General features: G+C 47.1%; 1 protein-coding gene across 1 annotated transcript in view; it reads left to right on the top strand.

The window, feature by feature from the left end:
* Positions 1-16,086, top strand: part of RTF1 (RTF1 homolog, Paf1/RNA polymerase II complex component) — a 72,578-nt gene that overhangs the window by 8,824 nt on the left and 47,668 nt on the right. Inside the window, exon 2 of the mRNA XM_032174807.2 lies at positions 14,992-15,102. Within this exon, the coding sequence (XP_032030698.1) occupies positions 14,992-15,102 (111 nt within the window). The remainder of the gene's footprint in view (positions 1-14,991; positions 15,103-16,086) is intronic.

The raw sequence follows: 16,086 nt of genomic DNA, 5'->3' as shown, positions 1-16,086 counted from the left end.
GAATGCCTTGAACCTGGGAGGTGGAGGTTGCAGTGAGCCGAGGTCACCACTGTACTAGCCTGGGTGACAGAGAGAGACTCCGTCTAAAAACAACAAAAGAAAAAAAGAAAAAAATTTAAAGCCACTGGAGGGCCTCAGCCTCCCCGGTGGCTGGGACTACAGGTGTGTCCCACCACACTCGGCTAATTTTTGTTTTTGTTTTGTTTTTTTTTTTTTTGAGACGGAGTCTCGCTTTGTTGCCCAGGCTGGAGTGCAGTGGCGTGATCTCGGCTCACTGCAAGCTCTGCCTTCCAGGTTCACACCATTCTTCTGCCTCAGCCTCCCGAGTAGCTGGGACTATAGGCATCCGCCACCATGCCCAGCTAATTTTTTTTGTATTTTTAGTAGACACGGGGTTTCACCGTGTTAGCCAAGACAGTCTTGATCTCCTGACCTCATGATCTGCCCGCCTCGGCCTCCCAAAGTGCTGGGATTACAGGTATGAGCCACCGTGCCCGGCCAATTTTTGTATTTTTAGTAGAGACTTTGGACTTTATTCTGAGGGTAATAGGAAGCCATTGAAGGATTTTAAGTTGGAGAAGATTTTCAGATTTGCCTTACCCAGACTATGTGGAGAGTAATATGGAGGCGGACACTAATGAAGTGGCAGAGAGAGGAGTCCAGATGAGAGATGATGGAGAACATAAGTTCCATTAGAATAGAAGCTCCAGGAGGGTAAGCGTATGTGTTCACTATGCTGTCCCTGGCATCTAAGCAGTGCCTATATGCAGCTGGCACCCAGTCAGTATTTATTAAATGAAGGACTGACTTGCATTGATATGGTTGTTATAGAGATGACATGTTATAGAGATGATATGGTTGTTATAGAGATAGTGGAATTGGTTGGACATAGTGTTCAGTATGTAGAACTAAAAGGCCTTGAAGACTGAGGACTGATTAGATGTTAGGATGAGAAGAGGAGTATTAAAGATTGATGCCAGGCACTGGCATGAGATGGGGAATGCTGGAGGAGCAGGTTTAGAGGTGAACATCCTGCATTCAGTCTGGGATATGTGGAGTTTGAAGTGACTATGAGATATCTAAGTGGAGATACCAAGTAGGTAGTTGAAAATAACACTTGAGGGCCAGGCACAATGGCTCACGCCTGTAATCCCAGCACTTTGGGAGGCTGAGATGGGAGGATTGCTTGAGCTCAGTAGTTTGAGACCAGCCTAGGCAATGTGGTGATGAAACCTGGTCTCTACAAAAAAAAAAAAAAAATTTTTTTTGAGATGGAGTCTTGCTCTGTTGCCTAGGCTGGAGTGCAGTGACACCATCTTGGCTCACTGCAACCTCCGCCCTGGGTTCAAGCAATTCTTGTGCCTCGGCCTCCTGAGTAGCTGGGATTACAGGCACATGCCACCATGCCCAGCTAATTTTTTTGTTTGTTTGTTTTTATTTTTTATTTATTTATTTATTTATTTTTAGATAGAGTCTCGCTCTGTCGCCCAGGGTAGAGTGCAGCGGCGCGATCTCGGCTCAGTGCAACCTCTGCCTCCTGGGTTCAAGCGATTCTTCTGCCTCAGCCTCCCGAGTAGCTGGGACTACAGGCATGCGCCACCACGCCTGGCTAATTTTTTGTATTTTCAGTAGAGACGGTTTCACCATATTGGCCAGGCTGATCTCGAACTCCAGACATCATGATCCACCCACCTCGGCTTCTCGAAGTTCTGGGATTACAGGCGTGAGCCACTGTGCCTGGCCATTTTTTTTGTATTTTTAGTAGAGATGGGGTTTTTCCATGTTGGCCAGGCTGGTCTCGAACTCCTGACCTCAGGTGATCCACCCCCTCTTGGCCTCCCAAAGTGTTGGGGTTACAGGAGTGAGTCTACTGTGCCCAGCCTCTACATATATATATATATATATATATATATGTGTGTGTGTACTTTTTTTTTTTTTTTAGGCGGAGTCTCACTCTGTTGCCCAGGCTGGAGCACAATGGTGTGATCTTGGCTCACTGCAACCTCTACCTCCCAGGTTCAAGCAACTCTCCTGCCTCAGCCTGCCAAGCAACTGGGATTACAGGGGCCCACCACCACACCCAGCTAATTTTTGTATTTTTAGTAGAGATAGGGTTTCACCATGTTGGCCAGGCTAGTCTTGAACTCCTGACCTCGTGATCCACCCACCTTGGCCTCCCAAAGTGCTGGGACTACAGGCGTGAGCCACCATGCCTGGTCTACAAAATTTTTAAAAAATTAGCTGAGTGTGGTGGCATGCGCCTGTGGTCCCAGCTATTCATTCAAAATAAAAGCTACATAAGCTGGGTGTAGTGGTGTGTGCCTGTAGTCCCAGCTACCCAGGAGGCTGAGATAGGAGGATCACCTGAGCTTAGGAGGTTGAGGCTACAGAGAGCCATGATCACGCACCTGCACTCCAGCCTGGGTGACAGTGAGACCCTGACTCCAATAATAATAACAGTAATAATAATTATGCTGATGCTTGCCTGACAGAGTAGACACTTAATAAATTTTTGTTGAATAAGCAAATGCTACTTGGCATACCCATGGTGTCAAGTTTTCTTTATTTTTTTTTTGAGATGGAGTTTTGCTCTTTGTTGCCCAGGCTGGAGTGCAGTGGGGCAATCTCAGCTCACTACAACCTCCGTCTCCCGGGTTCAAGTGATTCTCCTGTCTCAGCTTCCTGAGTAGCTGGGATTACAGGTGCCCACCACCACATCTGGCTAATTTTTGTATTTTTAGTAGAAACGGGGTTTCACCATGCTGGCCAGGCTGGTCTCGATCTTCTGACCTCAGGTGATCTGCCTGCCTTGGCCTCCCAAAGTGCTGGGATTACAGGCATGAGCCACCATGCCTGGCCTTCTTTTTTTTTAAATTTTATTTTTAGAGCTGGGGTCTCACTCTGTCACCCAAGCTACATGGTGGGAGATTTTCTAACATGGTTACATTGAGATTACTTGAAGAGATAAGGGACACTGTCACTTTGGGGGTTCTTGTTCCAACCCCTCTACTGCAATACTCATATCCCCCCCCCCCTTTTTTTTTTTGAGACGGAGTCTCGCTCTGTCGCCCAGGCTGGAGTGCAGTGGTGTGATCTCGGCTCATTGCAAGCTCTGCCTCCCGGGTTCACACCATTCTCCTGCCTCAGCCTCCCGAGTAGCTGGGACTACAGGTGCCCGCCACTACGCCTGGCTAATTTTTTTGTATTTTTAGTAGAGACGGGGTTTCACTGTGTTATCCAGGATGGTCTCGATCTCCTGACCTTGTGATCCGCCCACCTCAGCCTCCCAAAGTGCTGGGATTACAGGTGTGAGCTACCGTGCCCCCCGCTCCTTTTTTTTTTTGAAGACAGGGTCTCTGTCACCCAGGCTGAACTGCAGTGACGTGATCATGGATCACTCTAGCCTTGACCTCCTGGCTTCAAGCGATCCTCCCTCCTCTGCCTCTGGAGTAGCTGGGATCACAGGTGTGTGCCACCATGCCCAGCTAATTTATTTATTTATTTTGAGACAGAGTCTTGCTCTGTCGCCCAGGCTGGAGTGCAGCGGTGTGATCTCAGCTCACTGCAACCTCTCTGCCTCCTGGGCCCAACCAGTTCTCCCTCAGCCTCCTGTGTAGCTGGGATTACAAGCATGCGCCACCACATCTGCCTACTTTTTGTATTTTTAGTAGAGACAGGGTTTCGTCACATTGGCCAGGCTGGTCTCAAACTCCTGACCTCAAGTAATCTGCCTGTCTTGGCCTCCCAAAGTGCCGGGATTACAGGCATGAGCCACCACTCCCGGCCGCAGCAAATTGATTTTTAATTTTTTGTAGAAACAGGGTCTCCCTATGTTGCCCATACTGGTCTCAAACTCCTGGGCTCAAGGGATCCTTCCTCCTACCTTGCCCTCCCAAAGTACTGGGATTACAGGCCACCTGTAAGCCACCTGTGAGCCACCACGCCCAGCCAATATTCACTGTTAAAATCAACCAACAGTTTTGCTATTCAAGGGACACTAGGAAGTAACCTCTCGGATTTAAAGCTCTGTGAATTACTGTTTTTTCCTCGTCATCTCGTAGATCCTCCCACTTCTCTCTGTCCCTGTGGCTACTTGTTTAATGCAACTGCTGTGGGTTCCGAGTCCTCTCTGTACTTCCACCCAGGCCTCTCTAGTCTGTTCATCTACCAGTTGTAGTGCTCTTTTTTTTTTTGTCTGTCTCTTTCCAGGAGTGCTCTTTTAAAACTCTTGCTGGATTGGGTTACTCCCCTGCTTCAAACCATTTGATGGCTTCCCACTGCCTAACTTCCATGCTCCTCACCCTGTTTTATAAAGCTCAGAAAGATCTGGTTTCTTTTTAACACTAACCCACCTCATTCCATTCTCCTGCTTGCCTGCTAAACTTTAGTCACAGTTTCTCTTTCAGTTCTTTGACTAAGCCAAGCTGTTATCAGCTTCAGGGCCTTAGCTGTTCCATCTGAAGGCCTCTGTCCAGAAAACTGTACCATCTTTTCCTCTCGTGAAGTTTCTAGTCTCAGCCTCAGTGCCTCAGAGAAGCCTCTCTAACCACCCTACTGCAGATAGCCCCTGCACTCATTTGATTCACTTCCTTCTTAACACTTACGATTAAATGGAATTCATTGTTTCTTTACTTGTTCATTGTCTGTCTCCCATACATGATTTTAAATTCCATGAGGTCAAGGACCATGTATCTTTTCCTTATTTTTTCTTTGTTTTTAATTTAATTTATTTTTTCTTTCTTTTTTTTTTTTTTGAGATAGAGTCTTGCTCTGTTGCCCAGGCTGGAATGCAGTGGCATGATATCAGCTCACTGCCATCCCTACCTCCTGGGTTCAGGCAATTCTCCTGCCTCAGCTTCGTGAGTAGCTGGGATTACAGGTGCATGCCATCATGTCTGGCTAATTTTTTTTTTTTTTTGAGACAGAGTCTTGCTGCCTCCTAGGCTGGAGTGCAGTGGTTGCGATCTCGGCTCACTGCAACCTCCGGCTCACTACAACCTCTACCTCCCGGGTTCAAGCGATTCTCCGGTCTCAGCCTCCCAAATAGCTGGGACTACAGGCACGTGCCACCACACCCAACTAATCTTTTGTATTTTTAGTAAAGACAGGGTTTCACCGTGTTAGCCAGGATGGTCTTGATCTCCTGACCTCATGATCCGCCTGCCTTGGCCTCCCAAAGTGCTGGGATTACAGGTGTGAGCTACTGTGCCCAGCCTTTTAGTCGAGATGGGGTTTCACCATATTGGCTGGCCTGGTCTTGAAATCGTGACCTCAAGTGATCCACCTGCCTCAGCCTCCCAAAGTGCTAGGATTACAAGCATGAGCCACCATGCCTGGCCTCTTTTTGATTTTTTAAGACACAGGGTTTCGCCCATTGCCCAGCCTGGAGTGCAGTGGCTAGATCCTAGCTCTCTGCAGCCTCGACTTCTGAACTCAAGCGATCTTCCAACCTCAGCCTTCCAAGCAGCTGGGACTGCAGGCACCCATCACCACGTCCAGCTAATTTTTTTTTTTGGAGACAGAGTCTCAGTCTGTTGCCCAGGCTGGAGTGCAGTGGTGTGATCTCAGCTCACTGCAACTTCCACTTCCTGGGTTCAAGTGATTCTCCTGCCTCAGCCTCCTGAGTAGCTGGGATTACAGGCGCCCTCCAACACACCCAGCTAATTTTTGTATTTTTAGTAGAGACGGGGTTTTCCATGTTTGCTAGGCTAGTCATGAACTCCTGACCTCAGCCGATCCGCCCGCCTCAGCCTCCCAAAGTGCAGGGATTACAGGTGTGAGTCACCACGCCTGGCCCACCTAATTTTTTAAAAAATCCTTTTGTCCAGATGGGGTCTCCTTATGTTGCTGAGGCTGGTCTTGAACTCCTGGGCTCAATTTTCCCACTTCAGCCTCCCACAGAGCTGGAATTACAGATATGAGCCACTGCGCCCAGCCATATCTTTTCTTCACTACTGTTTACCCAGGGCTTGCTACATAATGGTTGCTGTTAGTAGGGTGACCAACCATCCTAGTTTGCCAGGAACTGAGAAGTTTCCCAGAATATAGGACTTTTAGTGCTAAAACCATGACAGTCCTGGGAAAACCAGGATATTTGGTCGCCTTAGCTGGTAGTTGCCAACATTAGTTATATTGGTGGTATGAGTGAGAAAGATCTCAGCATGCTAATTAGCTATAAAACCTGTTGAGATTTATTCATATGGGCTTTTATTCTCCTTTCTTGCCTTGTTTCACGGTCTCAGTTTTGGCAGTCTAGTTTAATGTTAAATATGGCTTTTAAGCAATGTTAATGAAACTGCTGTAGAAGCCAGATGCGGCATCTCTGCACAGCCATCCTGTAGTAAGTAGCTTGGGCATTGGCATTATTTCAAGTAGATCTTTCGTTCAGCCTTCATTTGATATACCATGCTGGCACCCCCTGCACCATTCCCCTAGAGGAATGTCGAGATAAATAGGGAAGGCTTTCACTGGATGGCTTGAAATACAGGGACAGTGGTAAGAGATATTCACCAGACACATGAAATGTTGTCTCAACCAGTGTGGCACAGTGAAGTTGGCTGGTAGGAGAGAGTTGCAGATGGATTTACCTCTGGTGTATGGATCAGTTTCAGATGGACTTAATTTTTTTTTAATTTCTTGTAGAGATGTGGTCTTACTGTGTTGCCCAAGTTGGTCTCGAACTCCTGGCCTTGAACAATCCTCCCACTTTGGCCTCCCAAAGTGCTGAGATTATAGGTGTGAGCCACTATGCCTGGCCAGATTGACTTTTTTTGACTACAAGTGTTAGATAGGTCATCTCTAACTGATTAACTGATGGTCTCTAATCTGATGGTCTCTTTATGTGTGTGGTGTTGGAAAGAATTTTCTTTCTTTTTTTTTTTTTGAGACGGAGTCTCGCCAGGCTGGAGTGCAGTGGCACAATCTAGGCTAACTGCAGCCTCCGCCTCCCGGGTTCAAGCGATTCTCCTGCCTTAGCCTCCCTAGTAGCTGGGACTACAGGCGCACACCACCACCCCCAGCTAATTTTTGTATTTTTAGTAGAGACGGGGTGGGAAGACTTTTTTGTTGCATATTGGTCTATTCAGCTATTATGAGCCCTCAATAGAATATAAAGGACTGGCTGGGCGTCGTGGCTCACACCTGTAATCCTAGCACTTTGGGAGGGTGAGGCAGGTAGATTGCCTGAGCTCAGAGGTTCAAGACCAGCCTGGGCAACATGATGAAACCCTGTCTCTACTAATAATACAAAATATTAGCTGGGCGTGGTAGTGCATGCCTATAGTCCCAGCTACTTGGAAGGCTGAGGTGGGAGAATCGCTTGAACCTGGGAGGCGGAGGCTGCAGTGAGCCAAGATCGTACCACTGCACTCTTGTCTGGGCGACAGACCAAGATTTCGTCTCCAAAAACAAACAAACAAACAAAAAGAATATAAAGGACTGAACTAAAAAGTAATCTCGCTGTGAATTTTCCCAGTAACTTCCTGTACAATCCTCAAGTTGTGGGAAGTGCATTTTGTATCTTTCACACTGTTAAGAGAGTCTTTGCTGTCTCCATACTATTGTGGGTTTCATTTTCTTTTTTCTTTTTTTTTTTTTTATTGAGACAGAGTCTCGTACTGTCGCCCGGGCTGGAGTGCAGTGGTGTGATCTCGGCTCACTGCAACCTCCACCTCCTAGGTTCAAGCGATTCTTCTTGCCTCAGACTCCGAAGTAGCTGGGATTACAGGTGCCTGCCACCATGCCCAGCTAATTTTTTTGTATTTTTAGTAGAGGCGGGGTTTCACTATGTTGGCCAGGCTGGTCTTGAACTCCTGACCTCGTGATCTGCCCACCTCGGCCTCCCAAAGTGCTGGGATTACAGTCGTGAGCCACTGCATCCGGCAGGTTTTTCTTTTTTCTTTTTCTTTTTTTTTTTTTTTTGAGACGGGAGTTTTGCTCTTGTTGCCCAGGCTAGAGTGCAGTGGTGCAATCTCAGCTCACTGCACTGCAACCTCTGCCTTCCAGTTTCAAGCAATTCTCCTGCCTCAGCCTCCCAAGTAGCTGGGATTACAGGCACCCGCCACCACTCCCAGCTATTTTTTTTGTATTTTTAGTGGAGACAGGGTTTCACCATGTTGGTCAGACTGGTCTCGAACTGCTGACCTCGTGATCCACCTGCCTTGGCCTCCCAAAGTGCTGGGATTACAGGCGTGAACCACCACTCCGGGCCGGGTTTTTCTTTTTAAGGCAGTGTCTTGCTCTGTTTCCCAGGCTAGAGTGAAGTGGTTCGCTGCACTCTCAACCACCCAAACTCAAACAATTCTCCTGCCTCAGCCTCTTGAGTAGCTGAGACTATAGGCATGTGCCACCAACCTGGCTGACTTTTTGTATTTTTTGTACAGATGGGGTTTCACCACATTGCCTGGACTGGTCTCGAACTCCTGGGCTCAAACGTTCAGCCCTCGTCGGCCTCCCAAAGTGCTAGGACTACAGTTGTGAGCCAGTGTCCCTGGCCCATACTTTTTTTTTTTTTTTGAGATGCAGTCTCACTCTTTTGCGCAGGCTGGAGTGCAGTGGCACGATCTTGACCCACTGCAACCTTTGCCTGCCAGGTTGAAGTGATTCTCCTGCCTCAGCCTCCTGAGTAGCTAGACTACAGGTGCACGCCACCATGCCTGGTGATTTTTTTGTATTTTTAGTAGAGATGTGGTTTCACCATGCTGGCCAGGATGGTGTTGAACTCCTGACCTTGTGATCCTCCCACCTCGGCCTCCCAAAATGCTGGGATTACAGGCATGAGCCACTGTGCCCGGCCATACTATTGTTAATATGGTATTTAATGTAGTAGAAGAGGGATTGTACTTATCAGATGCAGTTGTTCGTTGATGAAGGAGAGCTGTTTATTAGGTTTTTTTTTTTTTTTTTTTTTTTGAGATGGCGTCTTGCTCTGTCACTCAGTCTAGATGGAGTGCAGTGGCGCAATCTCGGCTCACTGCAAGCTCCACCTCCCGGGCTCACGCCATTCTCCCGCCTCAGCCTCCCGAGTAGCTGGGACTACTGGTGCTCACCACCACGCCCAACTAATTTTTTGTATTTTTGGTGGAGACAGGGTTTCACTGTGTTAGCCAGGATGGTCTCAATCTCCTGACCTTGTGATCCGCCTGTCTCAGCCTCCCAAAGTGCTGGGATTACAGGCGTGAGCCACTGTGCCAGGCCTAGGTTTTCAGTATGTATAGCAGAACCTCCTTAACAGGAAGGCAGTATACTTCAGTTATAGTAACTTTTAACAGATGTCTACTATGGTTTGATTGATAGCAAATCCAAATCTCTGTTATAACGAATTGGTATTAAAACAGGCATACTAGGCTGGGCATGGTGGCTCACACCTGTAATCCCAGCACTTTGGGAGGCCGAGGCGGCAGATCACCTGAGATCAGGAGTTCAAGACCGGCCTGGCTAACATGGTGAAACCCCACTTCTACTAAAAATACAAAAAATTAGCCAGGTGTTGTGGTGCGCACCTGTAATCCCAGCTACTTGGGAGGCTGAGGCAGGAGAATCGCTTGAACCGGGAGGCCGAGGTTGCAGTGAGCTGGGATCGCACCATTGCACTCTAGCTTGGGCAACAAGAGTGAAACTCCGTCTCACAAAAAAAGAAAAACAAACAGGCATACTAAGGTCAGCTGCGGTGGCTCATGCCTGTAATCCCAACACTTTGGGAGGCTGAGGTGGGCAGATCATCAGGAGTTCGAGACCATCCTGGCCAACATGGTGAAACCCTGTCTCTACTAAAAGTACAAAAATATTAGCTGGATGTGGTGGCGTGCGCCTATAGTCCCAGCTACTTGGGAGGCTGAGGCAGGAGAATCACTTGAACCAGGGAGGCGGAGGTTGCTGTGAGCCAAGATCACTCCACTATACTCCAGCCTGGGAGACATAGTGAGAGTCCATCTCAAAAAAAATACATAAATAAAAATATAAAACCGGCATAATAATGCATTTGTGAACCTGAAGGGGTCAGAGAAGAGATTACTTACCAGAAGTCTTTTTTGCCTTTTTGAGACAGAGTCTCACTCTGTTGCCCAGGCTAGAGTGCAGTGGCATGATCTTTGCTCACCGCAACCCCCACCTCCCAGACTCAAGTGATTCTCCCACCTCAGCCTCCTGAGTAGCTGGGACTACAGGCGTGCACCACCATGCCCAGCTAATTTTTGTATTTTTAGCAAAGATCGGGTTTCACCATGTTGGCCAGGCACACGTCAAGTGATCTACCTGCCTCAGCCTCCCAAAGTACTGGTATTACAAACGTGAGCCACTGCACCCAGCCCAGAAGTCTTTAAAGCTTATAAATTTACATTAAAATAATATGGGAAAAAAGGTAATGGTAAAGACCATAAACATATTACTATATAACCCAGCAATCCCAGTCCTAGGTATTTACTCAAGTGACGTAAAAACTAATGTTTACGTAGAAGACTGTACGTGAACATACAGTTACCCCCAAATGGTAACAACTCAGATGTTTTATTGTTGTTGTTGTTGTTGTTTGCTACCACACTTTTTTTTTTTTTTGATGGAGTTTTGCTCTTGTTGCCCAGGCTGGAGTGCAATGGTGCTATCTCAGTTCACTGCAACCTCTGCCTTCCGGGTTCAAGCAATTCTCCTGCTTCAGCCTCCCGAGTAGCTAGGATTACAGGCATGCACCACCACGCCCAGCTAATTTTGTATTTTTAGTAGAGATGCGGTTTCTCCATGTTGGTCAGGCTGGTCTCGAACTCCCGACCTCAGGTGATCCGCCTGCCTTGGCCTCCCAAAGTGTTGGGATTACAGGCGTGAGCCACCGCACCCGGCCTTTTTTTGTTTTGTTTTTTAAGTAAAGACGAGGTCATGCTATGTTGCCAGGCTGGTCTCAAACTTCTGGGCTCAAGCGGTCCTCCCACCTTGGCTTCCCAAAATGCTGGGATTATAGGCGTGAACCACTGCACCTAGCACAAATGTTTTTCAGCTGGTAAATAGTTCAGCAAACTGTGATACATTCATACAGTGGAATACTACTTAGCAAAAATAGAGACAAACTATAGTAATGATACATGCTGTAATGTGAATGAATCTCAAATGCACTATGCCAAATGAAAGAAGCCAAACTCAAAAGGCTAAGATACTATATGATTCCATCTATACAATGTTCTATAGGGACAGAAAACAGGTCTTTGGTTGCCAGGGAGTGGGAGAAGGGATGTATAAAGATGAGAGAATTGAGGGATGATGGAACTATAGAGTGTAGATGATGGGATATGGAGTGGAACCTCCTTAACAGGAAGGCAGCACTAGTGTCTTTTTTTTTTTTGAGATGGAGTCTTGCACTGTCACCCGGGCTGGAGTGCAGTGATGCGATCTCTGCTCACTGCAACCTCCGCCTCCCGGGTTGAAGCAGTTCTCTTGCCTCAGACTCCCGAGTAGCTGGGATTACAGGTGCACGTCACCATGCCCGGCTAATTTTTTGTATTTTTAGTAGAGAAGGAATTTCACTATGTTGGCCAGGATGGTCTCGAACTCCTGACCTCGTGATCTGCCTGCCTCGGCCTCCCAAAGTTCTGGGATTACAGGCGTGAGCCACCGCGCCTGGCCAGCAGTACTAATGTCTTACTTTAGTTACAGTAACCCCTTCTTTTTTTTTTTTTTGAGGTGGAGTCTCGCTCTGTCACCCAGGCTGGAGTGCAGTGGCGCGATCTCGGCTCACTGCAACCTCTGCCTCCCGGGTTCAAGCAATTCTCCTGCCTGTAGCCTCCTGCCTACAGTAACTTTTAGCAGATGTCTACTGTGTTTTGATTAATAGCAAATCCAAATCTCTGTTATAATCAATTGGTATCAAAACAGAAATACTAGTGTATTTGTGAACCTGAAGGGGTCAGAGAAGAGATTAGATCTTCTCTATATCAGAGACGATAAAGATCTTGACTGTGGTCGTGGTTTAAAGTATTTGTCAAACTCATAGAACTATATGTATTAGTATATTAGAAAAGTATATTAGAAAGGATAAAATATATATAAATTATACCTCAAGTTTGGGTTTTTTGTTTTATTTTGTTTTTATAGAGACTGGGTCTCTACAAGCAAGCCTCCCACCTTGGCCTCCCAAAGTGTTGAGATTACAGGTATAAACCACCGCACCCAGTTTACCTCAGGTTTTAAAACGACTATAAACACACAAGTGTTGATATAATCTGCATTTGGTCCATAGAGTTACCATTTTGGTATGAAAAAGCAGAGTATGATTTCAGTCTTTCAGGAAGTTGGTATGTTAACTCTCTCTAGTGAAATGACAAGAGTTAACATTTTATGAGTGTTTATCAACAAGAGAGAGTGTCAGCTGTTTAATCGAGAAGGTCATTTCTCATTTTAGCCAAGGAGGGAGGATATACTCCTAAAATAGAGACTAGAAGAATAAAACAGATACTTTGTAGCAGTCTATTATTTTACAGTCTGTCTTGGCACTTGATCCATAATTGTATAGCACCATCATCATTAAGGAATATTACTACTAGTGTTCATTAGCTGTATCTTCTCTCTTTTGGCAGAAGGGAAAAATGTTTTAGACTAGTAAACCATGACTCAGGAGCTAGGATTCTGTCTGCCGAGGTTTGAATCCTGGCTCTATCATGTACCAGCTGTGTTACTAGGTGAGTTACACAGCTTGGCTAAGTTACTTAAACTCCTTAGTTTCTTGGCCTGGTGTGGTGGTTCACACCTGTAATCCCAGCACTTTGGGAGGCCAAGGCGAGTGAATCACTTGAGGTCAGTAGTTCAGGACCAGCCTGGGCAGCATGACAAAACCCCATTTCTACTAAAAGTACAAAAATTAACCAGGCATGGCTGGGTGCAGTGGCTCACGCCTATAATCCCAGCACTCTGGGAGGCCAAGGCAGGTGGATCACGAGGTCAGGAGATTGAGACTATCCTGGCTAACATGGTGAAACCCCGTCTCTACTAAAAAAAAAAAAAATTAGCTGGGCTTGGCTGGCGCTGGTAGTCCCAGCTACTCGGGAGGCTGAGGCAGGAGAATGGTGTGAACCCAGGAGGCGGATCTTGCAGTGAGCCGAGATCGTGCCACTGCACTCCAGCCTGGGTGACAGAGTGAGACTCCGTCTCAAAAAAAAAAAAAAAAAAATTAACCAGGCGTGGCGGCGGGCACCTGTAGTCCCAGCTACTTGGTAGGTTGAGGCAGGAGAATGGTATGAACCCGGGAGGCGGAGCTTGCAGTGAGCCGAGATCAGGCCATTGCACTCCAGCCTGGGCGACAGAGCAAGACTTCATCTCAAAAAAAAAAAAAAAAAAAAAAATTAGCCAGGCATGGTGGCATTCTCCTGTAGTCCCATCTACTTGGGAGGCTGAGGCACGGGCATTGCTTGAATCTGGGAGGTGGAGGTTGCAGTCAGCCGAGATCGTGCCACTGCACTCTAGCCTGCCTGGGCAACAGAGTGAGTGTCTGTTTCAAAAACAACAAGAAGAGACCAGGCATGGTGGCTCATGCCTGTAATCCCAGCACTTTGGGAGGTCGAGGCGGGCGGATCACAAGGTCAGGAGATTGAGACCATCCTGGCCAACTTGGTGAAACTCCGTCTCTACTAAAATACAAAAAATTACCCAGGTGTGGTGGCACGCCCCTGTAGTCCCAGCTACTCGGGAGGTTGACTCAGGAGAATTGCTTGAACACGGGAGGCAGAGGTTGCAGTAAGCCGAGATCACACCACTGCACTCCAGCCTGGGCGACAGAGCAAGACTCCATCTTGAAACAAACAAACAATAAAAACCAAGAACAACAAAAAAACTCTTTTCTTTCATTATCTTTAAATGGTAATGATACCAGTTGTTGTGAAGATTAAATATCAGATGTTTAGAAAAGTACCTGGCATTGGGCTGGGCGTGGGGGCTCACACCTGTAATCCCAGCACTTTGGGAGGCCGAGGCGGGCGGATCACGAGGTCAGGAGATCGAGACCATCCTGGCTAATGTGGTCAAACCCCATCTCTACTAAAAATACAAAAAAAAAAATTAGCCGGGCGTGGTGGTGGGTGCCTGACAGCTACTCGAGAGGCTGAGGCAGGAGAATGGCGTGAACCTGGGAGGCGGAGCTTGCAGTGAGCCGAGGTTGCACCACTGCACTCCAGCCTGGGGGACACAGCGAGACTCTGTCTCAAAAAAAAAAAAAGAAAAGTACCTGGCATCTAGTGAGTACAGTATAATTGTGGACTGGTATTGGTATTAGCAGAAAGCAGAGCAAGTAACCTTTTGTTGCGTTTTTGAGTGACTGGACTGAGTTGGGGAGACTTCAAGTGAGAAGGGAACCATGTGACAGAGCAAATCTTGGTTGTAGTCATGGCTTACTTACTGGTACGTCGTTCTTACTGTCATCTCGCTTAAATGACCAGGACAAGGCAGAGGTGGTGAATGGGAGAATAGGGCTTGTGAAATTAGGATTCTGGTGTAGTGGCCAGCACACTTACTGCTTGTTGTCACAAACTGGATTAAACACTGGACGCTTTTTTTCTGGTTTAAGTATTCAAAATATAAAATGACCTCAGAAATTACAGTTTGTAAGCTTATTCAAAACTGCCCCATAAATGCCAATTTTACCATAAAGTACTAAACCAGTTAAAACAGTGACTAGGTTACCTTTGTAAACGTGATTTTTACCAGTCCCAGAGAATCAATGCTTCTGTTGTTTAGGGTAGAATCAGGAACAATTTGGGGATAGCCTCCAGTTTGGTTCCAGTTCCTGTCCAACTTCAGACATATATTATCCATTAAAAAGGTGGGGCAGATTTTGTAAACATTTCTTCAGCACTTTGGAATCCTAGCAGTCTGTTCATGCTGATAGAAGTCCCTGTGACAATGTCCTTTAGTTGAAAGCACAAAAATATAAAAAAGATCTAGAGAGGGTGGGCATTTTATTATTCTTGGATATTCTTTCTCTGTTGAACAAAACTGATGTGCCTATTTTTGTCCCATTAGGAGCTCTTGTCCCTGGCAAAGCGAAAGCGCAGTGACTCTGAGGAGAAGGAGCCGCCTGTGAGTCAGCCTGCAGCCTCGTCAGACTCAGAGACGTCTGACAGTGACGATGAGGTGGGTGTGGAGGGCCTCGGCTTCTGGGACCATTAGATAGCTGAGGGTCCTCGCTTTAGTGGCTCCTGTTGGCCTCATTTCCTTAAACGGAGACTTACAGCCTAAGATCTACAAGAATTTATTGGGGAAAGAAAATGGTGTAAGGAAGGCCAGGCACTGTGGCTCGCTCCTGTAATCCCAGCACTTTGGGACGCCTAGGTGGGTGGATCACCTGCGGTCAGGAGTTCGAGACCAGCCTGGCCAACATGGTGAAACCCTGTCTCTACTAAAAATACAAAAATTAGCCAGGCATGGTGGCGCACACTTGTAATCCCAGCTACTCAGGAGGCTGAAGCAGGAGAATTGCTTGAACCCAGGAGGCAGAGGTTGCAGTGAGCCGGGATCGCCCCACTGCACTCCAGCCTGGGTGACAAAGCAAGACTCTGTCTCAAAAAAAACAAAAACAAAAGAAAATGATGTAATGAAAGCTATTGAATGTCATGTTCATTGTACTGCTAGTTACCTAGTGGGTCCCTCTGCAGGACATGCGTAGCCATTCTGTAGCTTTTTTTTTTTTTTTTTGAGACGGAGTCTTTCTCTGTCCCCCAGGCTAGAGTGCACTGGCGCGATCTTGGCTCACTGCAAGCTCCGCCTCCCGGGTTCACGCCATTCTCCTGCCTCAACCTCCCCAGTAGCTGGGACTACAGGCGCCTGCTACCACGCCCGGCTAATTTTTTGTATTTTTAGTAGAGACGGGGTTTCACCGTGTTAGCCAGGATGGTCTCAATCTCCTGACCTCGTGATCCGCCTGCCTCGGCCTCCCAAAGTGCTGGGATTACAGGCGTGAGCCACTGCGCCCGGCCAGCTTTTTTTTTTTTCAGCCTTATTGCAGAAGTGGTACAGTCAGTAGTCATATTTTTTCTTTTTTTTTTGGGGGGGATGGAGTCTCGCTCTGTTGCCAGGTTGGAGTGCAGTGGCGTGATCTTGGCTCACTGCAACTTCCGC

Source organism: Hylobates moloch, unplaced genomic scaffold (genome assembly GCF_009828535.3).
Source record: "Hylobates moloch isolate HMO894 unplaced genomic scaffold, HMol_V3 SCAFFOLD_14, whole genome shotgun sequence".
In the NCBI taxonomy this organism is placed as follows: Eukaryota; Metazoa; Chordata; class Mammalia; order Primates; family Hylobatidae; genus Hylobates; species Hylobates moloch.
This window is presented reverse-complemented; position numbering and strand designations above follow the sequence as displayed.